The sequence below is a fragment of the Agelaius phoeniceus genome, chromosome 6 (genome assembly GCF_051311805.1).
Source record: "Agelaius phoeniceus isolate bAgePho1 chromosome 6, bAgePho1.hap1, whole genome shotgun sequence".
NCBI classification, from domain to species: domain Eukaryota; kingdom Metazoa; phylum Chordata; class Aves; order Passeriformes; family Icteridae; genus Agelaius; species Agelaius phoeniceus.
Window position 1 is genome coordinate 29,443,907 of NC_135270.1, and position 27,513 is coordinate 29,471,419.

The 27,513-nt window shown below is 35.9% G+C and overlaps 1 protein-coding gene across 9 annotated transcripts in view; it reads right to left on the reverse strand.

Annotated features, from left to right (window-relative positions):
* PCNX1 (pecanex 1) overlaps nucleotides 1-27,513 on the reverse strand; it is an 89,865-nt gene that overhangs the window by 36,831 nt on the left and 25,521 nt on the right. For 3 of the 9 annotated variants that reach the window (XR_013182791.1, XM_054635613.2, XM_054635623.2), the window contains exons 7-14: nucleotides 21,526-21,658; nucleotides 16,833-17,017; nucleotides 9,644-9,734; nucleotides 7,916-7,973; nucleotides 5,584-5,801; nucleotides 4,345-4,498; nucleotides 3,563-3,595; nucleotides 2,356-2,527 (exon numbers count right to left, since the gene is read on the reverse strand). Coding sequence is in view for 8 of the 9 variants with exons in the window: in XM_054635613.2 (XP_054491588.2) it covers nucleotides 2,356-2,527; nucleotides 3,563-3,595; nucleotides 4,345-4,498; nucleotides 5,584-5,801; nucleotides 7,916-7,973; nucleotides 9,644-9,734; nucleotides 16,833-17,017; nucleotides 21,526-21,658 (1,044 nt within the window). In the remaining variant the exon portion in view is untranslated. The remainder of the gene's footprint in view (nucleotides 1-2,355; nucleotides 2,528-3,562; nucleotides 3,596-4,344; nucleotides 4,499-5,583; nucleotides 5,802-7,915; nucleotides 7,974-9,643; nucleotides 9,735-16,832; nucleotides 17,018-21,525; nucleotides 21,659-27,513) is intronic. The other 6 variants (XM_054635614.2, XM_054635615.2, XM_054635621.2 and 3 more) reach the window with 6 other exon arrangements.

Below are 27,513 nucleotides of genomic sequence, written 5' to 3' on the forward strand. Positions count from 1 at the left end.
AAATACTTTCTTAGACTTCTCAAGTCAAACCTCTATTTCAAATCATTACTCAAGAAAGCCGACATAGAAGGCAAATACAGTGTTCTGTCACTGACAGGTTAAAAAGTTTTTTCCCAGAAGTCTGTAAGTCTTGGGCCCATTGGAAACAAAATTACTACACAGATCTGGGAATACACAATTTTTAAAGACTAGTCCAACAAAAAGCCAATATTTATGATGCTTTTACAATCTGTAACATCCTAGTTTTCTAACACTGACCAACTAGTTGAAAAGAAAAAATGATCATTATAAATATGGAGTAGATTTAGAGCAATTGATCAAGTGCAGTATGTGGGACACAAAATAAAGCATTTATACTAGTCCTCACTTGTCTGTTGGCAAGGAGAAAGATTTACATTATCTAAATTCAAAGTTCACCTCGCCCTGTACATATTTCTTCCAGTAGCTTTGCCTGGGCACAGCAAAAAAGGCAGCTGAGATTTTTACCTAACAAAGTATGTTTGCTAGCAGCCAGCCTGGTCCGCAGTACACACAAAGCATTGTGAAACAGTGCTTTAGCAACGTAAGAGCTGCTCCAAGGGCAAGTGTATGACGTGGGGGGTAGGGTGGGATGTGCAATGCGGGTTAGTGGAGTTGGTTTTTTTTTGTTTGGTGTTTTATCATGTTGGTTTTTGGGGTTTTGGTTTGGGTTTTTTATTGTTGAGGGAGTTGTTATGTTCTTTTGGGTTTGTTTTTTTTTAAAGTAGAATAAGCTGTTTTAGTAGTCTGATTTTTTCATTGGAAGAACTTGATAAGAAATATAAACCACATATGCTGCTGCAAGACACCCCGGACAAACAGTAAAATATAAGGATCAAAACCCATTTAGAACTCCTTAACTAAGAAGTTTTAAAAGGTAATGCCAAGATGGACATGGCCTGGTGAAAATGCCACCATATCTTTTAAAACTGGTAAAGACTCACTCTTCAGTACTTTTAAAAAGTTGCTCACTTTCACTGGAGGACACACCAATTTCATGTATATTTATTTATTACCATATGGGGATATGGGTATACACTATGGCAATGACTGACTCCATATGGTAGAAAAGGGAAGAAAATATTTCCAAAACTGACCGAGCATTATCAAGAGAAATTAAGTTAGTTTTGTATCGTGAATGAGTCAAAAGTATCTTCTATCTTCTTGTTTTATTACTGATACAGAATCAAGTATGCCAGTACATGAAGGGAACCAAAGAATTTGTTCAAAAAGCACCTTTGAAAATGTCTGGACAATGTCTGGTCATAAATATGCAGCTTAGACATTTTCCCTCTGGGCATTTGAATCCAGAGTTATTAGCAGAGAAAGTTGAAGGGGGAAGCAGTATGAGGCATAAAATACAGGATGCTCCTATAATCAAGTAATAAGAACTCATACCCAAAATGCTTGAGTCAGTAATTCTTATTAATAAATTAAAATTTTTAAAAACCCACGCTGAGACCAAGTTTTCATTTTTCTTGGACAGAAGATGGTCTGGGGGCATGCAGACACAACATTTAACTGTTGTAGTCTTTCACAAACAGGTATTTTGATATAACTGAAAAGCAACTGCATTCAGTTTAGACGAATTCTTACACATTTTCTTACTCCACCTGAAGCAGGTATCCAGAGAAGATCACCCAAATAACTTTGCTCCATTAAAGCACTGCACAAAGTTCCCACGATAAGATGGTCTTCAAATGTTTATGTCTCTCTCTCCTTTCTATGGGCTCTGTTTGAGACTAAAGGGTTGTTATTTTCGTAACAGGGGAAAGGGTTGCTGTTTTGGGGTTTACATTGTTTGTTTTTTTGCATTAGGTTTAGGGGGGTAATGGAGTTAAATGTTATCAGTATTCTGAATGCACTGCGCTGCTCAGAAAACAATGAGATCACCTCAAAATGGAAAAGCAGCTAAAAAATTGTATTTTTGGTATTGCTGATAGGACTGTTACGAGAAGAAGCACACTAAATAAGACTTAAACTGTCTATAATGTTTTTTAAAATTCCTTCTGTACTGTTCTGCCCAATTGCTAAATACAAATAACCTAAAGAGAACTCCTACTCATTTGCCACAAGCCCCTCCGGAAAGTGTGAAAGAGTCCAAATCAAAATATTTTTTTAACTACCGAGCAGCTAGGTCCTAGCAAAGGGTAGAGTATGCAGGTCCAAGTCAGATAAGCAAGTTCAAGGATAAGGGCTAAGATATTAGATAATGAAAAATTTTAGTAGAGGGCATATCTGCCATTTGTTACAGCAAAGCTACAGAAGGGGTAAACGTTCCCCTAAAGTTCTACTGTTGTAAAGCAAACAATTCAAATCCATGAAAAAGCCACTCACCTATAACTAAGTCCCTGGCTGACAGCAGCAGCAATGGGTTGGTGAAAGCCATTCCATACAACCTGAACCTTGTTGTAGATATGTTTCTGCTGCCATAATCCAACAACCAAATCAGACCACAACACAAACAGAAATATACAGGCCTACTATAGGCTATGATACGATTGTGACCCTGTTTAAAAAGAAACCACAAAAACACCAATATTTGTTCATTATTAGTGGATAAAGTAACTTTTACTCTTCTGCTACAGACACCTTCAGAATCAAAATTAATCACTGGTCATCAACTAATATACTGTGACTTCATCATATTTTAAAGTTTTCTTCATAAAATCCTTAAAGCATTGCCTTGCAGCGATACCAGTCTGTGCTTTTTGTGGCTTTGATATAACAAAGACACAACAGTTAGATTAAGTTAGACTAAGCTAGGTATACCCTTAGTCTCAGCTATATTTTATGCTATGTTGCTTGCAGTACTAAATGCTAGAGAAGCTCTGACTAGGCATGGTAAGCAACTGAGAATCAATTTTAAGGAAAAAGGGATTAAATTTATTGCTTAGATACTGCTTCTGCTGCATGGGGCGACAGAATCTCTATCGGTATTTATCAAAATACAACTTCATACACAAAATTAATGATTCGCTGTAGAGAAATAATGCTTTTAAACATCTTATCTAGGACATAAAGGTAATATTTTGTCTTGGCAATCTAGCAGATGCACAACAGAACATAAACATATTGTGCAATACTAGAATGTTAACATTTCCATGCTCAAACATTAATGTTCACTAGAGCATTGCCAACTCAGCTTATTAGAGTGAAAAAATAAAGCAGTGTGCACACTAGGACACTGAATGAGCTACACCTCTAAAACAGAACATCAAAGATGTGTCAGATCATACCAGCAGAGCAAATTACAACATTAAGAATACTTCTCTGTGTAATTGCTAGAATAATAAAGACTCTTCAAAAACCTTATTATGACATGGCTCCCGAGCATAAGCTAGGCTCAGGAAGGAGGACATGATTTGCTAAATACAAAGAGTAAGGCAGGTCCCTTCTCACACACTAAGACAACTACAAGCCTTTTGTGCCTTGTAAGAAGGAACATAGGAGAAATGCCAGAAAAATCAAACCAAAATGATCAATTCTCTGCGGGAGTTCTGCATCTGCAGGGTTAGTACAGTGGCACATGCCCATGACTTACATGTCGGGGGGAAGAAGAATCTGGCTGAACACTCTGAAACCAAAATAAAAAGAGGAAAGTTACCCAACTACAGATAAGTGTGTTCACCTACACACATCCTCTTGCTTGAACTTCTTTTAACAATATCTACAATTAATTGTACAATTGTACATTGCCAAACTACATCATAGCCTTTAAATAGCACAATGTTGTAAACCATTAAATCTACTTAAAGAGTAGATGTCTATAACCAAAATTAAAAAAAAAATCCCCAAGTCTCTTATTTTTAGGACTTCTACTGTTTTTCAACACCATTAGGAACTGTAATTTTAAATCTAATTTCCATCCTAATAGTCAAATCAAAAAATAATCAATCATTCTTAGATTACAGTAAACCATTATTAGTCTAACAAAAATTAATTATCTGATTAAAAATATGTTTAAATCTAACAGCTTCCTATAAATGCTCTGAGTTGTAGACACTACAGAAAATTAAAACCTAAACCAATAAAACTTCAACTTCAATTTGTAGTTGGTTTTCAACATGTAAGAATGTGCTCCTCTTCACACACCAAAAAAATGCATGAGAACAATAAATAAAGGATTGTTCAACAAGCATATGTAGAACCATTCTAGTGATGTGACCTTGCATTACCATCTATCAAACTTCCCATGAGGCCAAGTTTACTCATTACTTTATAAATGATAAGCATGCACATTTTTCCTTAAAGCCCTAACTAACCTGCAACACCCAACTGGATTTATATCTATTGTTTTCAGAAAGTAAAGAGAAATTCAAGTACCTTCAACAGTGAGTACTGGCAACTGGCTATTACCAGGCAAAACTGGAAGACCCAAATATCCTTGAAAAAGCCCTCTATAAGAAGTACAGAGCCCAGAAATGCAACTAGAATAGCTAGGATGACAGCTAATACATTTTCAAGGATCTCACGATTCCTGTTTTAAAGGGAGAGAAAAAAAGAAAAAAAAAAGGAATTTAAAGCTAACTATGTCTAGAAAAATCTGCAAAAGAGCAGTCAGAGTCAAAAATTAACAGGGGTTATGATACTGGTAGCAAAGTAGTTAAGAATAAATTTGAACTTCCATGCTCTACTAGCACAATGTCCTTTAGCAAAGCTAGGAGCTACCAAGATTTCAATGACAGCTGAAAGTAGTTATTATCTTAGTATCTTAGGGAATTTTACTTTAAACAGCAGAAGATAACTTCAGAAGATAATTTTAGAAATAAATCAAATGTTCCACCAGAAGCACGGTCTGTAACGTAAATCTATATTCAAACCCCATCCAAGATGATGATAAGCCTAAGAAAAAACACAAGTATGATAACTTACCTGTGTATATAATCTGTCATTCATGATTTTCTAATGATGAAACTAAAAATACTCTTGCTTGAGTAAGATATGCCAAGTGGAATACAGATAATTCCCTATGATATTGCTAGTGCTTCGGAACAGAGTTATGAGTATTCCTTCCTGGACAGAATCACTACTATCCTGTTTATTTCAAGGAGGTTCATTACCAAAATATAAATACTCTACATATTCCAAAAGCTGGTAACTGGAGGATCAATTTCATTTTATTCCTCTAGGTAAATGTACAGGGACAAGAAGTCACAGTATTAAACGACTCTTGGAAAAAATGCTCTGGAACAGCAGGCAAATTCTTTCTGTTTACCAAAAGACTAAGTGCATGCCAGGTTGTAGACTCCTTAATTAATTTTCGGAGAAGGCTATATTCTAGCTTAAAAGATTGGCAATGAATCTTTCTATTTGATCCTTCAAATACATTATTGCCCCACACAGGTAAAGTGGGGGTTGCTTTCCTTTTTCCTTTTTTGATTGCTACAGAAGAAAATGAGAGTAGCCTCCATTATTTTAGAAAAACTACATTCAGTATTATTCTTTCATATTCCAGAGTACAGTAAGTAAGTATAATTCTCTAACAATAGTTTTATCTATATTACAGTTTAGTAACTGTTTTCATCTTGCTTTCTAAGGTCTGGCAACATACAAGGATCTCACCTATCAAATAAAGCCAGAAGAGTTAATCTATCAAAATTGATGCTAATCCAAAGTTTAGGCAGGATCCAAAAGCGATAGTACTGCTTGACTTTTTGAGCTGCTTCTTCTTGAGGCTGCATGTGGTCCTGAAGGTCAGGGCTCAGGTCAATATCTTGCTGCTCCAACAGATCTGTATCCATTGTTAGCAGCCTGTTCAACCTGATCTGAGGAAGAGAAAGCTAAAAGAAAGTTAGTATTAACAAAAACTCCTTTATATCAAATCACTGTATATATACTGAAAATTGCTTTGAAGAATATTGCTGGAACTCTTAGTTTCACTTTCGAGGAATTACATGTTAAGCACTGTCACAGGCTTCTACTTACTTTTTCTGTCCTTATCACAGCACATGAATAGGACTAGCAGCAATAACAGTTTGCATACAACAACTCTTTGGCATTTCAGCATATGCCTTATTTCAAATGAATGCATCTTCCAAGCACTTTATCCCATTTACTCTGAAAACTTCAAATTTGAAGACAAGTAAACTGATACATGGACAACAAACATGACAAAAATAATCCAATTATTAATTTAAATAAATTACAACACATTTCTTACAGTCAGCTAATCTGCATGTAAACCCATGCTGAATGGTTCTTTTTGCATGACAATGCAACATACTCATGCACCAGCAGTCAAATTCAAACTCACTGAATCCAGAATAGACTCAGAAATGAACCAAAGAAAAAGCTCTGTCCTAAACAGTCAAGTACTATTTACGACTATTACTTATTTTGTAGTTTGTTTAGAGTTCTCATGAAAATCACAGTAATACTAACAACCATGAAAGATACTAAAGAGAGTACTCAATGCTAATAAGACACTATAGTACATATTGTAGAGTCTAATCCAGTTTCTAACAGGCCAAGAAACATCTTGATGTACTGCCCTTTATTCTTAGGCATTCTAATTGTTAAAATGTTCTTTATTGAAAAAGCTTCACAATGCGTAAGGCAGAGTAAAACTTCAATACTCATGCCACCTTCAAGTGTCAAAACTACAGGTTTAATGTTTAGAGGGGCTTTTTCCCTACAATCATCTAAGTTTAACATTCAATATCTTGATTTATAAAATTTTTGTCATCACTCCTTAAATCATCAGTGTACTTAACTATGCTTAGCCAGCTTCTCCTTCCTAGAAAAATACTAATGAAAAAACAAGCAGGAATACTCCCTTTCTAAAGGCATTTAAAAAACACAAACCATACTATTTAAGGCAAGCTGTGTCAAAACAGATCCTTTTTCGACAATTTTTTAAAAGCTTCATTTCTTAAGAGATAGAATCAGCACAACATTCATGGCACTAATAATAAATTTCAGTGGAAAATTCCCTTTAGGTGCATGGGCTGAGCTTCTACAGTCACAAATTTGCCTTAAAACAGAATCATTCCCTCCAATGGCACTACGCTGGCAAACCAAAAAGCATAGAAGAGGTAATGCAGCCTTTTTTCTAAAGGCTACATGTTTGAGGGGGACTGTGAAAAGCAAAGCAAGTTTCTCTAGCAGACACCAAGTTTAAAAAGCACATTCTTGATCAAAAGCATGGTCAGGAAAATGGAGGTCTCTTGCTCCTCTGCCAAATCCTAAAGCTGTATTTCATTTTCCCTCTTGATTATATATTAGGTACTTCAACATACCCCTCTTTGGTTTGCCAGCTTAAGAATCATGCCCATTTGCACTGTTGTCAGAACATATATTGACTTCAGAATTAGGAGTACAGGTATGCCTGGACTTGACAATAGTGCAAAAGCTTCCAAATCATAAAAGTAAGGAATTATAAAGCTATTTGCAGTATGAAACAGTGTAAGCTTCTGCCTTGTTTTGCCAGCCACTTCCCACATACAAATTTATATTTTGTACATCAGACTCCAATGACAGATTTCTAAATTCCTTTCAGGGAAATTACTCAAGTGAAGTTTCTTTTGGTCAAAATACAATATTTAGTCTTTCTGCTGCCTGCTAACCTCAATAATGCACAGAAAGAAAACTGTCTAAATTGTACACATCTTTGGAAACTTTTACAAGGTATCTTAGAATAATTTCTATGAGTGTTTTTAAATCACTAGTTTTTAGATCAGAGGAAACCAACTAAGTTTAAAAGTGCTATGCAGGAAGATTAATTTCTATGTAATATATGAAGGCACTACAATACTAAATACTTTCTCTTCATTAATCCAGACAAAATTCTTTCATAAGAACAGTGAACTACCACACAGAATGATTAATCAGTGCTATAAAGCTGGATAGTCCTCTGATTCTTTGCATGCTTTAAAAATAAGTAAGAAAAACTTACTAGATCATGTGGATAAAAGCGAACTGAGGTAGAACTCGATACGTGAGAGTCCGTGTCACTATAAGAACAGGGAAAATACTTCAGATTATAAACTACATTTTATTTCATCAGGTCACTCTAATTTTCTAGTGTCCCAAATTAATTTTGATACCTTTTGAATTTTATCTAAAGATCTTTAAGTTTTTCTTTCAGTCACTTATTATAAATACAAGTAGCCACTTAGTCTCATGTATTGTGGTACATTCCACAGCTATAGTAAGCCAGGAGACTCTTTAATCTTACACTTAACGTATTCTCAACACCCACTCCCTAAATCATCTTTAAAAAAACCTACAATGATAGCCATTATTCCACTTGAAAAACATAAATTTTATAAGGTGTTAGCTACTGATTTGTAAAGATACATCAATCACATCTCTAAAGAAGTTCAGAGGCCTCTAGTTGTTCACATGCAGTTTCTCATAATTCTATACTGTTTTTATCAATATCCCAAGACTGCCAAATATAGCACATACTTAGCACAAGTAAAGTGAGCTACTTAAACTGCTTTTTAAAAACTTAAACCTCTGGTAAGAAGAGCAAAATTACTTTGCAATTTCCATTCATTAGAGATGAAATTTCTCTTACTGTATGAGAGTCCATATCCAACCATTGCTTTTTTCCCCAATTTTGGATAGCTTTTGGATGTTTGTTTTCCATGTAAATCACATGGTTGTAAGACTTGTATCAAATTTATGCAACTTTCCTTCAGTTCCTTGCCTTAAGATAAAAACATTCTTTGTTATCAACTTTACTTCACTCAAACTCAGGTATTCTCTACAGCCGAGATCTGATTATCTGAAATGGCCAGTTTGTTCCTTCCATTAGCACATTCAACTTCATAACAGCAGCCATCAGCAAAGCCATTGCATCTGGAACATGCAAGCAGTAGAGGCAGGGATTGGCAGCTTTGTGGAAGGAATCCAGAACTTTTTGTCAAAGTTCAATTCTACAAAAGGCACTTGCATACTCTCACAAGATTTGAAGATGGAATCTTTTATATTCCTTACTCCATAATTCCAAGAGCTATTCCACGTACGTGTGGTAGGAATTACAGCATTCAGCATGGTGCAATAGCTTCAGAGCAATTCTACACAGTGAGGTGGATTGGGGGCAGGTGGGAAGGCAAAGGAGGTTTTGGGTTGCTTTTCTTTCTTCTGCCTCCTATCCCTTCAGAGAAAGAAAGGACATCTTTCTAACAGCAGATGAACTTTCCAGTATGTAGCTGGCTATTTCAGCCGCAAGTCAAATTTTAATCTCAGGCATGTTAACACTTCCATTTACTGTCTGATGCCATCCATGAACTTGAGAATAAATTTATCAGTTTACAACAGCTTCACAGCTGGAAGTTCCATAGCCATTATGGTCAACAGCTACCTAGCTTTCTCAAAAATGGCTTAAATTCTTTAACAAAGACTTTCTATAAGCCAACAAAAAATTCATTTGTCAGGTTCTCAGTTTGGAAGTATACTGGTTAAGCTAGTAGTAGTACTCATTTTCTGAGATAAATATTTAACTTAATGTTATCTTCTAGTAAAAATCACTTGAATCACAAAAGTAAAAGTATATGGTTAATAGATTGAATTGATTTTTTTGGTAGTCCATACTAAATAACCTTTTAAAATTAAAATAAAATATTGGATTGCAGTAAGACAAGAATCATCACTCTTGACTGGCCTTCACACACACCAGATGTTGGATGCTCTTCTTGCAGCTGGCTCAAAGTTCACAAGCGACATGTCGCAGCCCCCTGTCTCGTAGAGCGTAGAACTGAACTTACCTATTAAAGAAAAGGTCAAAAGCAGGTCAAAATTTCCTCATGTTTCACCCCATTGGCAGCAGCTTCTATTCATTAACTTACTACAGAGATCAATTCAGACATCTAAATTTACATCAGTGTCAAAATACAAAATGTGATTACTCATTAATGTGCCACCAGGGCAGACATCAGCTACGCAGCTGTCTTTCGTACCATTTTACATAACATATATACTGTAACTGCAGTACTGAATTAAAGAGTTTGTATTTACAAGATGCCATCATTAACACAACAGAAGGACAGTGTAAGCCTCTTTTTCCTCTTAGAGACTAACCACATGAAAAATTTGCAGTGCCCAGCTTCTTCAGTCCTTCCCACGCCCAAGAGAACCATCAGTAAATCATTCACTATCAGCATCTAAGAACATTTAGCTACAGCAGTGATAACACAAGTATCCTGAATAAAATTCTTTTGAAACACCCACGTCTATTTGTCTATTTGGAAAGAAACACAGATACTCAAAGAAGTGGCCAGAGATGCTTCATAACTTAACTTAGGAAACTCAAAAAAGGAATGTGCAGAAGAGATTTATTCTACAAGCTAGTGTAAGAAGAAAGGACTGCAAACTAACTTCTTAGATAAACTATTTGGACTTCTCAAATATTTAATTTTAAAAAGTAGCCAAAGATTGTAACTCAAATGATAAATTACCTTACTCAAATATGTTTTCACAGCACCCACCTCCCAACACTGGCCTGATCAGAGAGATAAGCATTGTAATTTTCCCTGAAAGCCAGGTTCAATATATTTCAGCTCTGAATGCCGGGAACCTGATTTTGAAACTGATCTCATATGAAATATCTGCCAATTTCTCCACCTCTTCTAGCTTAAAACCCTCAAGTCATGATGCAAAACATGCAATATTCCAATATTAGCTCATATAAACAAAAGAAAAAAATCCCACTTGGGAGCGTGTGAAGAAAAACTGTATACATCTCTCAGCTGTATGTCTTGCAACTTTTCCTTCTGCTGATACAAGATACCAAGCAGTCCCCAGAAGTCCCTAACAAAATCAGAGCTTCCAATCTTTCCCACTTCTGTGAAAGCACAACCTGCGAATACCATGGATTTTGAATGTTTTTTTTAACACAATATAATCCTGCAGCAGCTTCTCTTCAGACCCACAGACATTTAAGTTTGATTCGGAATTTGAATCTTAGCAGGTTAAATCCCTCAAGCTAGATGCTTAAAACCAGTGAAACAAAGAAAAAGAACTGGTATATTGAAAACATCTTCATAAAGCTTTCTACCCTCAGAAGGAGCACTTCAGACCAACCAGGGAAATACCACAGCTGTGCTCAGAGCCACCATTGTGACAAGACAGTCCCCTACATAGCTCAGGAGGCACAAACAGCATGCACAACAGCTCTCTCCTGATACTCAATTACATCTGCCACAGGCCTAAGTACAAAGCTCACTTGTTAGAGCTTTTTCCTCATTGGATAAGATTTTAATGAAGTGCTTTAGCTGATTATCTTTTGGTTTTCAATGCAGTGTGTAGTACACAGTTAATACTGAAGCTTATAATTTAAACTAGTAGGTAACACGGGTAATCTTCCCACAACTAATAAAAAACCTTGGTTACAAAGGTATATTTATTAACTCTGTCAATAAAAAAGTTTCAGGAGCAAACATGGAGATACTGGACAATACAAATACACTTCAGGTTCTACTCAGGACAAAAATGTGCATTAATTAGTATAGAAAAATCGGGGCAAGCAGCCCTTAAAAAAAATGGAAGTTTGGGTTAAATTCTTCATGGTCTTACATTACCGAATAGAGATCCAGGAAATTAAACTTTTTAATTTTTAACTTAATGAAATTCTAGTCACAGAAGTTAGAATATACTACTTGGACATACAACTTCCCTTTCTCTTGGACTGAGGAAAACACATCAGGCATTTATTTCAGCGGAAGTTTACTGAACTATTACACTTTTTCATATCTACAGTTCTCTCTCACCCAACTTATCTGTGAATCTACTAAAATTTGCAGCATTTATATTGCTGCTGTAAGTATTGCACTGCTGCAGTGGGATATAACAAAACTGATTTACAGAGGTTGCAAACAAACAGAACACTTAATTCCTATTGCTTATACACAAACTACAAAATGGACTCAGGATATGTCATGCTTGCAATTCATCCACCTATTTAAAGAGGTTTCAATTCAAAGTTAGCTCCCTGGCAAGCACAGCTTCTCATTAATACAAAAATTTTTCCACCCCCTTTTTTGTTTTTCTTTTGCTGTTTTTGATTTGCTTTGGTTTTGTTATTGTCATTCTGTTGGGTTTTTTTGGTTGCTTGGTTTAAATAAAAAGATTTTTCAGAAAAGCCTCAACTCATCTCAGTAGAAAACTTGACAGGGACTGTTCATTGCTACTGGTGACACCAACTCAAAGTCTGACTGGAGATAATAAAATAGGCTCCAAAATCCTTAATTTTTAAACTCTCTGAGACAGGAACAGCTTCCTCACAGTACATAAATTCTAATGAAGAACTTCAATACTCAAGATTCAATACATATGGACATACCTAGCATTTTTATTTACTCTAGTGACTCTTTCCCATTCCTGTCTCCCACAGCATTCTCCATGGGATACTTGGAACAGCACCACATTGAATAAGCTTAAGAACATATTTTCTCTCTCTAAAGCCTGCAGTTTTATCAAGCTGTGAACAAACAGGAAGCTCCAAAGATAATGTTACAAATCAAGAAATATGATCAATAGCATGTCTGCCTGCTCAACATAAATGTCTAACTTCTCTGCACACAAACACACACAAAAAAAAGAGACCTGTAAGTTCTTAACAAATTAAAGTCACCCAAAAATATTCTATTTCGACCAGGTTACAATAACAAACCAAGACACTGTGATACTCAAGCACACAAATCCAAAATACATCTTCATTCTGACATGGAGAGAAGATAAATCTGTGTTCTTTGAAGCAAGTTTCCTTGTTCCAAAAGACCAAAATATCAATATCCAGAGACAACCATGTAACAGTTCACACTGTACAAACTCATATTCCCACAGTTATGGGCATCAACAGACAACAGCAACAGGCTGATGAGCTTACACAGACAAAACCTGGAATACTTAAGTGGCTCAGGATTTAACTAAAATGTTGCTCTGATGGTTTCCTCAGCTAAGTTATCTCCAGTGTGCTTCCCAGTTTTACATCCAATATGTACTACTTTTTTTCAAACTGCTCAGACTAGTTCACATGCAAATGCTCACTGACATGATGAAATTACATCATCATTAGATCAAGATATATTTGTCTACTGCTTCAGTCAGTATTTTTAAAATCCTAGTTAGCAAAAGCAAAGTCATCAGAATTTGACTTCCTGGTAGACTGCTAGGAGCTTTATTTCCAAAGGTCAAAATTAGCTATGGTATGAAGGCATCCATGTTTTCAGTTAGAACACTTCAAAGTAGGTCATTTTTTGTTCCTATATGAAGTTTGTCAAAAGAGTAACTTACCTATTACCCCAAATTCCAGATTACAACATGAATATTTTCCATAGCAATAATAGGAAGTGAATATGTATTTTCCATATGAACCTTTGAACATGCTCCCACATCCATCCCAAATAAATCACATCTATTGAATTATCAAAAGGTACTGACTGCTTCTAAATTGGTATTAATCAAATAAGTAACCAGTGTATATGTCTATCTTTACATAGAAATTTTGATGTTCAAAACCATTCAACTGCCTTCATAAATTAAAATATTTAAATCTGAAAGATTATTGGTTGTTGTATAGACAAAACAACCAGAGATCCACCATACCACCATAATTGTCTTGTAAAGCTCTAGATGAGCAGTTCTCTTTAAGCACAAAAGCAATTTTAAAAAATCATCTAGCCAAGGACAAGAGTCTGTTATTTCACCACAGCTTCAGACACTGGGCATCTGTTCTACTAACTCAGTACTTGGATTTGTAACTACTTGACAAAATCTAATTTTAATTTAATCAATCTTCACTGCAAGGGCCAAAAAATCCCACCTACCTGTCTAAACAATCAGCTATCAGAACAAAAAGAATCAGTACTGCCACACTCTGCTCTGAAAACTGTCATTTACTTAAGTCATGGCACATGTTTTGTTGCTTTTGAGATTTGTATTATATTAATCCTGCCTATAATCATGGCATTTAGTTTGCCACCTTTCCTTTCCATCCTGCATTCCTTCTATGATTTACTTCATGTTTACCACTCCACATCAAGATACTCTTCCATCCTTTCAAGTTCCTTTCCCCCTCAAGCTTCCTAACAGTATAACTGATAAAAATCTTCCTACTTTGAACCTGGAAGACTGAAGATAATGCCTTAAAGCATCTCTTGCCTTACTCTCAGGGCAGTGCCCAGTTAAAGATAACTGTATAATCACCAGACTGGGTGTGGGTCAGGTATAATACAGTGAGGCTCATCCTTGGTAAAATAAGCCACCAGAATCAAATTATAAGACAAGAAACTTTAAAATAAACAAAACCAAAAATTGTGTGTCTTGTTAAGTGCTGCATCTTGACATCAAAGTGAATAGAAAAAATGTAGAAATAGATAGTGCACTGGTAAAGGAAAACATGAGCCCAATATGTGAGGCTTTTACAGTAAATGAATACGTGCCCTGTTTGCCTTTCCAAGAGGATTTGAATTAAGAAAATAAACTATTCTATGCACTGTACAGTGATATACAATCCCACCTATGTTTGTCACTGATATTTCCAGTTGGAACAAACCAGGATTTGTTTCCAGGTATTTCCCCAGCCACTATGGGTTTTTTTGCCCTGGGCAGTCACAATGATTTCCACAGCAACAAAGAACTGGTCATAGCTCCTTCATTGCTTTTATTTTTATTCTGATGCTGATCATGGGAAAATCAAACTACAACCTTCTCCCAACCCAAACCACAGACAAACTACAGAGTCATCTTTCACTGTAAGGTATTTTGGGATAACATAGCAAAACCAAGAGCCTTAGACTCAATGGAAAGAGAAAAATAGTGTTACTTCATCCCTGACTGAGGGTTAAAAGAAAAACACAACCCAACAAAAGAGCCCAAACAAACTAACCACATACCACTTATAAGGAAAGATACTTTCTTGTCAGACCTGATAAAGGGATCATACACACGAAAGCTTGCACCATTTTGCCAACTATTTTACAATTAACAAAAGATAGCACCTGTTCCACAAAACCTGCTACACAAACTAGAAAATTTTATTTTCCTAAAATAACACAAGAAGATCCTGCCTATAATAGCTCCTTTCTCTCAAAGGATTCTAAACTAGATGCTCAGAGTCTCAAAACAGGAAACAAGTCCCTGTTATACATCAGATTCCTATCTAGCAGATCCCAGAAGTTTTGTGCCTCCCAAAGAGAACGTGATGTCCCATATAAGCACAGTACAGGTAAAGTTTAGAAGAATTGAATCTCATTAATTTCTGAAGACTCCAATGCACAAAAAATACAATGAATATGCCTTTCTACAGATTCTAAATGCCATGTTGAATTTTATATATGATCTCCTTTGATTTCTGAAAGAGCAAATAATACAATCTCCTAAATAACATAGACCTAGACTGCATATTAAATGACAAATTCTACAGAACTCAACCGTATTGTTTTGGGTAAGAGGAACAAAATCCTTCAAATACATAATGGTGGCCTCAAGAATATAGCTCAACATTACACTTGGACAGAAATAACCAGTATAACAATTTCAGAGTTATATTTCAAATATGAAAGAAGAGTCCAAATTAAATTAAAAAATGGGCTTCATGTAACAAGTTTTCATAGCTGAGAGACACAAGCACTGAGACTGAAACAATAAGACTTCTATCTAAAAAACAGTAAAGCAACAGAATCTTCAACAAAAATTATTAGATAACTAGATCATGTGTATTTATTACGTTTGTAGTTAGGTCTTATAAAACATCTCAGAGTAGGTAAAGGTGACTTTCAGTTTTGCTTCTATTCCATTTTTCCTGCACTAGATGATGCAGAAGAATGAAGACTCAGTCAAACTCACATTTAAAGGATTACCACAGACTCTCAATTCATGGAGTCTTCCCCTCTAGTGGGGTAAGAGACAACTCAGTTATCTTTTAGTCCTGGATTACACAAAGGTCTGAAACACACGTTTGGTCAGTGTTCTGATCAAACCTGTACTTTTAGGGTATTAGAGCTGACAGCTGCTCAAAATTCCATCACTAATAATTGTCAGTGCTCAAGATGCCAATTTTAATAATTCAAAGAAGAGTTAGGTATTAATGATGAAGTCATAAGTAATTCAGGCCATGTATAGATAGGTGCAAAGATCCCTGCCAGGAATTTTTCCAAACTGGCCCCTGCACTATGTGGCAGATCAGTCATTTATTAAGACTGTCTTAACTTCATCCTAGCAATTTTATTAGCTGCATAGAAGTTAATTAAGAAGTCAATAATCAAGAATACCACATAAAATGGACCATGAAGAACTAAGAAGACACTATAAAGCTCCATAAAATGATGACATTTGATATATGAAAGAGTCCAGATTTATTTCCAATACCAAGCTCCTAAATTAAGGTGTACATTCAAAACAAAGCATTCATTTACATAAGTATTTCTTTTTTTGAACAGCAGGTAAACAACTTATCTAAAAAAGGAAAGATCAAGAATTCTTAGGAGCCATAACAAGTTGGTTTTTTTCAGGAACCAGAAGATCCCCAAAGTCTCCATTTCTGCTCAACTGCCTGCTGGACCATAGGAAAGATTTATTACTTGTGTTACATTATTCAAATCAAGAAAGCTCTCACACCATCATTACTTGTATCTATGACTCCTTATTTCTTATCACACATTTGTTAGAGAAACTGCCTGGAAAGGTGATTGAGCAATATAGCTCAATATAGCTCAATGAAGCAAAATAGCTCTTAGTTCTTCCTAGAAACACACCTATAAGATTCAGAAACAATGCTCAGATTAGCTGGTTTTCAGTGCATTATTACCAAAAAATCTGCTGTATTAACACTTCCATGTCACCAAGGTTACATAAGGCCTGCATACCAAGTTCATCGTGCAAACTGCTACCGCCTACAGCAGATGCAGTGGCATGTGATGCTTCTAAGTGGACACTCCCATTTCTCACCAGCAAGGAGGCGCTAGCGCCGGGCACAGCTGCCTGGGAAGGGGGGCAGGACTGCACTCTGACCTGGGAGGAGCACTGCTGGCCTTGCTGACCATCTTGAAGGCTACGAGAAAACACGCATTGGGGACACATTACCAGGAAGAAGTGCAAAAGAGCCAGAAGTGAAGCAAAACAAGATTTTTCAGTTTAAAGAGGAAATCTTTTTTTTTTAAATAGTAGCATTAAGCAATCAACAGTTAGGGTTAAAATAACCCCTACATTCTATGTAACAGAGTATTTAGGCCCTAGTTGAGGCAGTAATCTAGAGATAGTGCTCCTGTCAACTTAGAAGTAGTATTGCTTTCTAAGATCTCCCCAAGTCACCCAACAGGTATTTTCTTCTGTGTCTTAATTTGTGGGTGAAAAGCAAATTAGAGCCAGTTAGTTTAACTACAGGCTAACCTGACCTATCACCTATATTTACTACTGACTATTCCAGTCTTCTCACAATAATTTTTTGTTTATTCAAGTATGACCTGAGCAGCTGTTTAGGACTTTTTTCTTAGTCATATTACCTTTCTTATTATTAATTCACACTAACTAGAAAAAGTCTTTAAGCTTTGTTAATAGCCAAAGGACAATACAGACCTTGAAAATTACTGAAGTAATACATTTGGATCCAGAATTATTTTGAACATATTAAGACTCTCTATATAAAGTTATTAATTGGCAAAACTAAAGTTGATTCTGAAGTTATTTTGAAGTTACAGCAAAAGCTTTATTACTCACCAAAACAAAGGTTTTAAAAGCCAACCTGGCTTTCAGAGAAATTTGTACATTTCTCATAGCCATGAGCAGACAACGTTTAAAAATGTTAATTCTCCTCTTCACAGACTTCAATTGCAAAATTAACTTTATAAAACTATTTGCAAAAGTTAGCTTGTTTTAATAGCTTGTTTAATATCAGGTATGACAGTGTCAGAGTACATTATGTTTACAGTTGATATCACACCATCTTTGCAAGAGCACTGGTTTTATTATCCTTCATTTTGTGGATTTAAAGAAGTTACAGTAGCTGAGGCATTATCTTAGACTTTGTATTTTAAAGACTGGAAAATAGTTTAAACACTCTCTTTTGAAAAACAATATATATCACCTGTTGGTTTTAGCACTATTTACAGCATGATGCTAGAGTTGGCAAATGAGGCAACTAAAAAAAACAAGATCTTACTAAGAGTTGAAGGGTTATATCTGATGTACTTGCTTTTAACAGTATTTTCTACATCATCTATTTTTCAGTTCTTTTGTTAGAGCATCACTGGAAAACAAAATACGGATATAAGAATAGATGTTAAGAAAAGCTCATGCAAAATAATGCAGACATGCACACAGCTCAGGAAGAAAAGAACTGCAACTCATTATTTACTGTGTTCTAACATTTTAACCTGAAATTTAAATTCAGTGTTTTGCTGCAGTACACAAGGCTTTCAGTGAGCTGTGCAGCAACAGAAGCCCTAAGGAAGTTCACGGATGTGCCAACTTTCACTGCCTTCCTTAAGCAACACCAAACTAATGCTAAACAATACTGCTTTCCCATAAACAGCAGGTACATCTCAAGAGACAGCTGCCCTTTGAATAGTTATCCACATCTGTCACAATTTAAAAATCCCATCAAAGTATCGATGTCAACCAACTGCAAAAAAACCCCGGCTTATTCTCTCCCTGATTATTACAAGAGTAAAATTCTGCTTCATACAGTCACTTACACACATGCATACACCATTGACTACATGGAACACCAGTGAACACTTACTTTTGCAGTGCCCAAAACACTATTGACATTTAGACAGGACAAAAGCAGGGGTGGATGGTGTTTTATGGTGCATTTTGGGTTTGTTTTTTTAGGTTACCAGGCAAAACAATCTTGTGTCTAATTTAGCATCCAACCAACAGAGTTTACTAGACCTGGTATACTAGGTTTAACTTGTCTACCATTGCCAAAGACACGCATACATAATGCCATTGTCTCTTTTACTAAATATTTTACAGAGGAAGTGAAAGTAATTGCAATCATGGACAGGAAATTAAAAAAGAAATCAGGTTTAACTCAACAGGTCCTAGGGAACATTCCCCCAACATCCAATTTTATGACAGAGTTAGAAGATTAAAGTTTTGCTGGCAAGAATAAGAAACACATAACATCAGGGCAACTAAAGATTAGTAAATCTAATAATCTTATAAGTTTAATATCTGAAGTCATGGATTAGCAGTATCAGAAACTAAACTGGGGCAGCTCACCAACAGCATACAGGTGTGATGTCAGTACAATTGCAGCGACATTTTGAAGACTTTTAAGTGGTACCTGCCTAAAAATGTCTCTATATTTCTTCACATTTGCTCCTTAGGCATGATTTAATTAAATATTTCTTAAGGGTTTCCTCTTTCCAGTAACACAAAATTTACACTAAAATTAAGCTACCCATGTAAAGGAAAGGGTATTTTTAGACTGTTCACCTTGAAATTAGAACATTAATACATATTTTTTTTCAGATACATTCCACAGTTGACAGCTGAAATGGAATTTGTGTCAAACAAATATAAAAGCACTTTGGTGTTTGGTTAGCAATTTAACTCCACTCCAAGGGACAGTCATTTAGCATCATGAAAAGTACTTTGAGTAAATTACCCTCAATAAGTATTCAATTCTGACTATGTTTATATTATAAAGCATTTTTGATAATGTATGTCATTATGTTAGAGAAAGTACAGTCAGCAGTGTTGGGTGGCTTTTAATTTAAAATAGAACAAATTTAGATAATGAAGATGCTTAGAGGAAATACAAGGCTAGAATGTTTAATCTGCTTTTTTACCCTTGAACATCTTGTCTGATTAAAGAGATACTCCCACTTCACAACATGAAATTCATGATTCACAAAGTTCACAAAGTTACTTCATAGTCTCTCACTGAAGTCAAGCTTAAGCCATGGGAACCTTAATGACTGCACTAGCATGTGGAAATAAGGCTGCTGTCAACCACAGTTTAAAACAGTCTTTCCCTTAGTCTATACCTACAAGAAAGAAAACACTGTTTTCTAACTAATACACAGTTAAGGAGCTTTCATTAGTCTGCACAGCCTCTTATGTTGCAATACACAAAGCTGCACTACCCTCCTTTACAAAAAAAAAAAAAAAAAAAAGGAAAACAAACTCAGAGCCAAGTGAAAGCAACCAGATAAAGCAAAACTGATCTGAAAGACAAAGTTTTATCATCCTTCACTGTGAAGTAAATCACTAGCTTGAAGTTGAACACCCTACTTGCAGCAAGACCAAAAGCCTAACCAAGAAAAATCTAGAATTACATGATTACTACTTCATATTGCAATAGCCACTAAAACCACACCTAACTAGTTTCAGTCCTTGATATGACAGAAGTCAATCCTTCATCTGTTAGATTTTTAGGTACCATTCTTACACTCCCCCTGCCTGAGAAAAATTTGCAAAAGTAGTTCTCAAATATTTTAGTGGTGTGACAAAGATGGCACAATTCCTCTGTCACCCTCTATTGTAAGGTATTTTCTTTTTATTTGTTCTGTTTCTACAGGTTTTCCTAGTTCAAAAAATTACATAAATGTTCCCAAAACACAATGACAGTTTAGCACATGAAGGAAGATCATTAAGAATATATAAAATATGCAATTACTCCTACATATTTATCATGTAACTGAAGGAAGAATTACTTCAATACTTATAGGGGACTGTTCCTTCTTCTATAGGCCATGTTCTCCTCACCAGATTCTCCAATTCCATAAGCAACCAAGAAATTGAAAGACTTAAAACACATGTTTAAAAACTTATTGTGGCTGCTGTTTCTACTGTTCAGGCTGATGGATCAAACAGAGCTGCTGTATGTAACAAATCACTAGGCTCAGCCTTGTAAATACAGGGGCCAGTAAAGGCTGGGGGACTCCTCAGACACATGTACACAGTACATTTTAAACATTGCCAAGGCATGCAAAGTGCCACACAATTAGATCTTATACTAAGCAATACTGGGCATCCTATTCACTTCAGTATTCCTCTTTTGCTGTAAAAAGATGCAAGATCTTCATAAAGGTTTACCTGTATTTTAGATTTGGAGTCTCTTTTGGAGTATATATTTAGCTCTTTATAAAGTTCTGTCATTTTGCTTATCTCTCACAAGTGTCTACAAATGTGAAAAGTGATCACAGTACTAGTCCCTAATGCCTACATTATTCAAGAGATGAAAACCAAAATGGGGAGTGCTGATACTATTTTCTTGGGTCTCTCTTCTTGATTGAAAGTAAAAGTTTTCTAAAAGTTCCAAAAGTTTTTTGATTAAAACCACTGAGGCTAAGTTTATTAGCATTAGTTAATTTTTATATCAATCTGAAAACAGCTGTAACATGTTAGAGACTGACTATCCTGACCATTTTTAAAATAGTGCCACATATACATGCACAATTCAACAAGCCCACAGTGACATGCAGTGACAGCTCAAGGAGGTTATGGTGGGGAAGGAAGTAAAAAGTGCTTTTCTGGCAACACTGGTGGGTGTGGGGAAGTGGTCTGCTGCATGCATGCTAAATATGGTGGAACATTTAGATACCCTACCTGAGGGGTGATCCGATGAGCAATGTAGGAGGGGTAGGGTTACTCCCTGCATTGTGCCGGCGTCGTACTGCCTGACGCCTAAATGTGCTGCGTTCACGGCGAAATGTGACAGTCTCCTCGCTGGCTTGTGCTGCTGCATCAAGACAGACTTTAGGTCAAATACGAACCCATCCTAGTTCCGTCAACAGTAACTTAAGACTCCTTTCTTCCCTCTGACCCTCCCCAAGTTAACGAACTTGACTCACAACAACACAAGTAGCTTATGTCCTAACTGTTCAAACAAGCTGCCTCGAGACAGGATCACAACACACAGTTATTAGCAAAGACCTGGGTGGTTGGGGGAGTCATATACAGCTCACATTTTTTTAACCCCAGATCCAAATAGCTAGGTTGCAAAAGAGGTTGGATATCCCATTCTTTGCCATTTACGCATGGCAGGAAGAGATGCCCGATCTCCCCATTTATCTCACTGAACAGATCATTAAGGAGAAGCCTGAAGAACTACCTAGCAAAGTTGTCTACCACTCCTCACCACAATCTCAATTTTTTAACTTCTGCCAAATAGGCAGGGTTGAGGTCAACCTCATCACAACTCTTTCAGGGGACAAAATGAGTAGCTTTTTTTTCTCATAAGCATCAAGGGATACACGTTGCTCCTTCTACGCTCATTACAATATAATTTACAGAGGCAGGAGGTTGAGAATAAGTAAGAGAATAACTTATTTTTAAGGACTGATGGTTTTGTTATTTCAGGTCCCCAAACAAAAGGTTTGCTTCAAATTTATAAAGCAATATCATAAGAAACAGTTTGTATGTACTCAAGGGATTAAAATATTTATCCACATGTTATCCCCCAAAAAACACCTGTGCTTCTTAAGCTCTACAATCTGAACAATTTCAGATTTGGACTGCTTCATGGTGTGTCTACAATCTGAGAAGTCTTCCTCCTGAGCCAAGGAAGCTCCTAGTCAATTTGAATGCAGAGCACTAAAGAGCTCAAATGAATGGGCAGCAGAGAAAATAGGGTTTGGCAGGCAAGTAGAGCAGAAAAAAAAAATTGACACGATGTCAGTGCAAGAGGAAAATCACAATCTTGACAGGGAAGTCTCAACGTGGTGGCCAAGGAGCCTATTACTAGAGTTAGAAAACCAAGAATTGTGTCAAACAAAGAAAAACCAAACACCACCTCTCCCCTCTACAGAAAAAACCCCAAAAAAACCCACAGAGAGCAATGGCAGGAATACTACAGGCAGAGTAGCCCATATGCACTTCAGCACACTTCAAGTTAGAACACTACTGCCATTAAGCTTTCAACACTTACCAGCAAAGACTCTAATGCTGGTCTACAGGGAACAACAACCTATAGCAACCTAGTACTGTCGTGTGCTACTGCCATAGCTCAAGTAATATAGGCTGAAACAAGAGTTTAATTCACACATGAACCCCAGGTTACCAAATGAGTTCTCTGTCTGAAACTTCAATTTATAGCTTGCTTTAAAACAAAAGAAGCTACATAAAGAGATTTACTTTAACACCAACATTCAAGCTACAAGGATTTAATTATCAAAATTATAGATGTTAAGGGCAACACTAATTCAGTCTTTCCTGTACTTTCAGAAAAGCCAGGGGTTTCCTCATTCCTCCACAAGTGTTTTTACAATTCTAAGCATCAATAGACTATACTACCTTTTTAGGGTATTTCAGCAAGAAGTTTCTTGTGTGGTTTAATATATAGCTTTATTTTAATACGCTGCCTAATTTCTTTAAGCATTTCTTTGCAGCTCTCACACTTGAAGTACAAAGCAAGTGAACCACACTAAACAAGACAGACTGAATCCTGACACACAAGGTCAAAACCGCCCATTAATTTCGTATTACAATTTATAAAGCTCATTTTTTTTTAGGATACACATCAACATAAAATAATTCATATTCACAACACAGTTTCCACTGAGTTCAGATGCAAAAGCAATTCTGGTAATCACACCACAGTTAAGCACCACAAAATAAGGGAACAGTGACTAGTCTTAACTGAAATGTAAATATCTGAATTACCATTAAGATGGTCAACATCAGCGTCGTATCTTAATTACTACTTGTAACTACTTAGCAAAAGCAGCATTCAAGTGCAATTCTTTAAGGTAGCATACTTAACACTGACAGATACCTGTCAGCATTCTGCAATAACTGAAACAGAGATTATGAAAACACAATAGGTCCTCCCTATATAGTTCCAATTTAACACTAAAGCAAGTCTCAAGAACTAACAGAGGCAGTTCCTGTGAGAAAACCAGGTATACAAACATGCTTGAAGTTAAGAAAAAAAGAAAATTTAAAAAACTAATATATAGTTGGGGATTCAATTCAAAGCTGTAGAGGCAAACAGCTTTGGCATTTTCTAACCATTTATTATTTCATTTTAAGTTTTAAAAGTCCAAGTAGATTTTGGTGTAGCTTTCTACCCGTTTTACCGTGAGATTCTTATTTATCATCTTGAAACTTTTGTTCAATGCACATCTTTTATACACATTCTTCCTGAATGCAGGTGGTGCCATTCAGGGTCACTACACAAGTTTACAAGTTCTTTTGAAAAGACTGCAGGGCTGTTCAGACCAACAAGCTCAAGTCTGCTAACATTACACAACACTGCAAGAAGCTGCATGTAGAAAACATGACCAAAGAAGTTAAAAAAAAGGCTAGCTGAGCAGAGAGGATTAGCATGAAGTGTAGAAAGCTAAACTGCTCAAAGTTTGCTTTTGGTTGAAAAGGAAAACCAGAGGGGCTGTGGTTTGGTTTTGTTTATTGTATTGGCCCCTTGGGTTTGCTCAGTCTTCCCCAAGACTTTTCAGTCAGTTTTTGTTTTTAATATAATTTCATAGAACACATACAATTTAAAATGTACACATACCAGTATGGAAAGCTTTGTATGTTAATTTGTATTATTTGTGTTTCTACTTGCCTTTAATGAGAAGGAGAAGGGCAACTGCTTGTGAGTTCACCAGTAGGAAGACAAAGTTCCTAACTTACCCTCTACCATGATATGAGAGCAGTTCTATCACATTTCAATATAAATAAGCTTTAATTTTTATCATGTCACATACACTTGTCCAATACTGCTTACAACTTATCCTAGACTCCGGAAATGTAATATCCAGCATCTAGTCATGTACAAAATCTAGATGTAACAGGAAGAAGTAACACAGGTAATACTTCTAAAGTTCATGCCTACTTCAGTTTAATCAGTAGAGGAAGATAAGTTTTTCAGCTTACAGAATGTTTGTTAAAAGGTGCTCTATATTGTTTTATTCTGTTTTTTTATTCTATGCTTCTATGCTGAATCACTGCACTTAATATCAAGAAATGCTGTCATTTGAATATGAGTCCCCAGCACTATCTACCCTCAAGAACACAAAAATCACGTTTGAAGTTCAAGATGCACGAATTAAAAATATAAACCTACACCCCAGAGATCAATCAAATAAGAAGTGGAGACCTAGTGACAACCTTGTAGTAAACTTAACCCCTCACATGCCTATTTCCAAATATAACACAACTCTTTTCAAAGAGGAAATAATGACACTTGCATCTGTTAATGAGTATGTGTTTGCATGCAGTTGCATTAAAATTAACTTGTTTAACACTTCTGACTGGAAACAGTTACAGGCTTAAAACGTCATGAGGATATCATTTTGTCATCAGACACTTGGAAAGATGCTTTATATTGAACCTTTTTATGCTCACTTCTGCCGTTTTACTAAGTTTTAAACAGAACCTGAAGACTCACAGTTTTATTCTACAACTGTCCAACTGCTGTATAAGACACCTAGCTTTAAGAAACAAAGTACAAATATTTTCCTTTGAACAGGAACATTTACATAAAAACAAGCCAAAACATTTGCAACATCTCCCTGCACCTACTTAACGCTGCTTTTAACCAAAATTTAGAAGAGAGAAGCCTAAGAAGCAAAACATGAAAAAGCAGAACTGAAAACATTTTATTGCATCAATAAGACCATTTCATTTTGCTACAAAAAAATGCTAAACTCAGTGCCTTAGATAAATTCTGAAATACAGAAAAATTTTTCATAAGAAGATTCCTGGAAAGATGTGGTATGAAACTAATACAAGGGTGAAGTATCCATGTGGAAAACCATAAAGTTCTTAGGATAAAAATTGCAATCATTCTAACCAGAAAGCAAGCAAGAAAAAAAACTACCACAGCAGAAAGTCTCCCTCACTCTTCTCAGGAAAAAAAGGAAAAAAACCCCCACAGCTGAAAAACCCAACACCCCTCCCCCATCACTTAAAGCCTAGATGGTTTTGAATATTAGTCAGGTTAAGCATGGTTAAAGGTACACACAGAACCTGAGTGATGCTTGGACACTCCCTTTCTCACCCTATCAAATGAGAAACAGATCTATTTTCAATCACTAATTACTAAGCCTACATGTTCTCAGCAAGAGCTGGAATGAATAGTTTATGGCTCATGTACTCACATAAGCAATGAAATTTGCAAATGCAAGTAAGCAATAAAATTCTTCGAAGACAGAACATATTTTGCCAAACCAAACAGCTGAAATGCTGTTCTCCTCTATTGTGCATCTATATCTCATTTGTGTTTGAAATCCGAGATGTACTTCACATGCATTTATGGGTTAGCACTACTGTTCTCCTCATGGCTGAGGCCATTATACAGTTTATCTTCACATGCCCTACCGCTGTATTAAAACCATACTTGAAAGATACCCAAGTAGAAAGAAGCAGTCTGTTCAGTCCATATCTTCAGTATGGAGTTGTTAATCAACATGTTATCATGCACCTTAATAAAACCAACAGCTGCAGGGATTACTTACACTTCTCTGATAAAAAAAATCAAAGTATTGGCTCAGAGTATTATAACTTACTGTGGATATTTAATGAAAAATATCACTAATGACTATTTCTGAAGAACAGAGATGTGTGCAGCAAAGGAGAAACAATGAAGAACAGCGTGATATCTCCAAGTTACAAACTTTTGCTAGAAAATGGTGCAGAAAAAAACAACACACAATTCAGGAAAGAAAGTAAAGCCCAGGAATTCAATTTTGTGGTTTCATTTATAAAAAAGAAAAAAAGTAAGTCTGAAACTAGCCTGAAGAAATATTTACAATTATGTCAAAACAGTCACTACAGCAACCTGAAAAGCAAAACCCTATCAAGGAAGGAACAAAGCAGGACAATAAAACCATCTGGTTTGAATTCTGAACCAAACATTTTTACAGACTAGCTTGACAGTAAAATTTTTATACTAAGGCCAAAGATAAAAATAGGAGTCTTACTTATCCTACTTCATTGAACTTCCTACTTTAATGATTCCACTTTTAAAAACACTGGGCTGCTCACATAGACCTCTTGAATATAATGCTCATGTACTACAGGTCAAAAAACTAAAGCTAAACTCCATCTGACCCCCTGTCCAATGCAGACCCTATATCCCAGAGTTTGGGTATCAATACCTAGCATTATATTCATGTAGCAGACAAATGTTCATAATTGACATTAATCTTTAATAAAATTAGTTCTGACTTTGTGTTTAGATTTATTCACCTAAAGGAAAAGATGCTGTAAATCTTCAAAACACAGTGTTACCAGCGTACGTGGCAGATGATGCTAGCATATCATACACAGAATGTCATGTTTGCATTACATAGCCTTAACTAAAACCCCAAACATTAATTAGTGGCCGACTTCAATAAATTAATGAGTTTTATCTCAGAGCTACATTTTACAGCAATGTGAACAATTCCATCACAGCTGATAGAGTTTTGATTTTTAATCTAATTCCAAAAATTCCTATTCAACTCCTGTTTGAGATGAATACTTAGCAAATACATGAACAACACATGTCAACAAAATGGAACCACTCTTCCCAAATCAAGCAAAGGTCATCTAATGAAAGCCTCTGTGTCATCCATAGGGGAAAAAACACAGGACTGAATCTCCACAAAA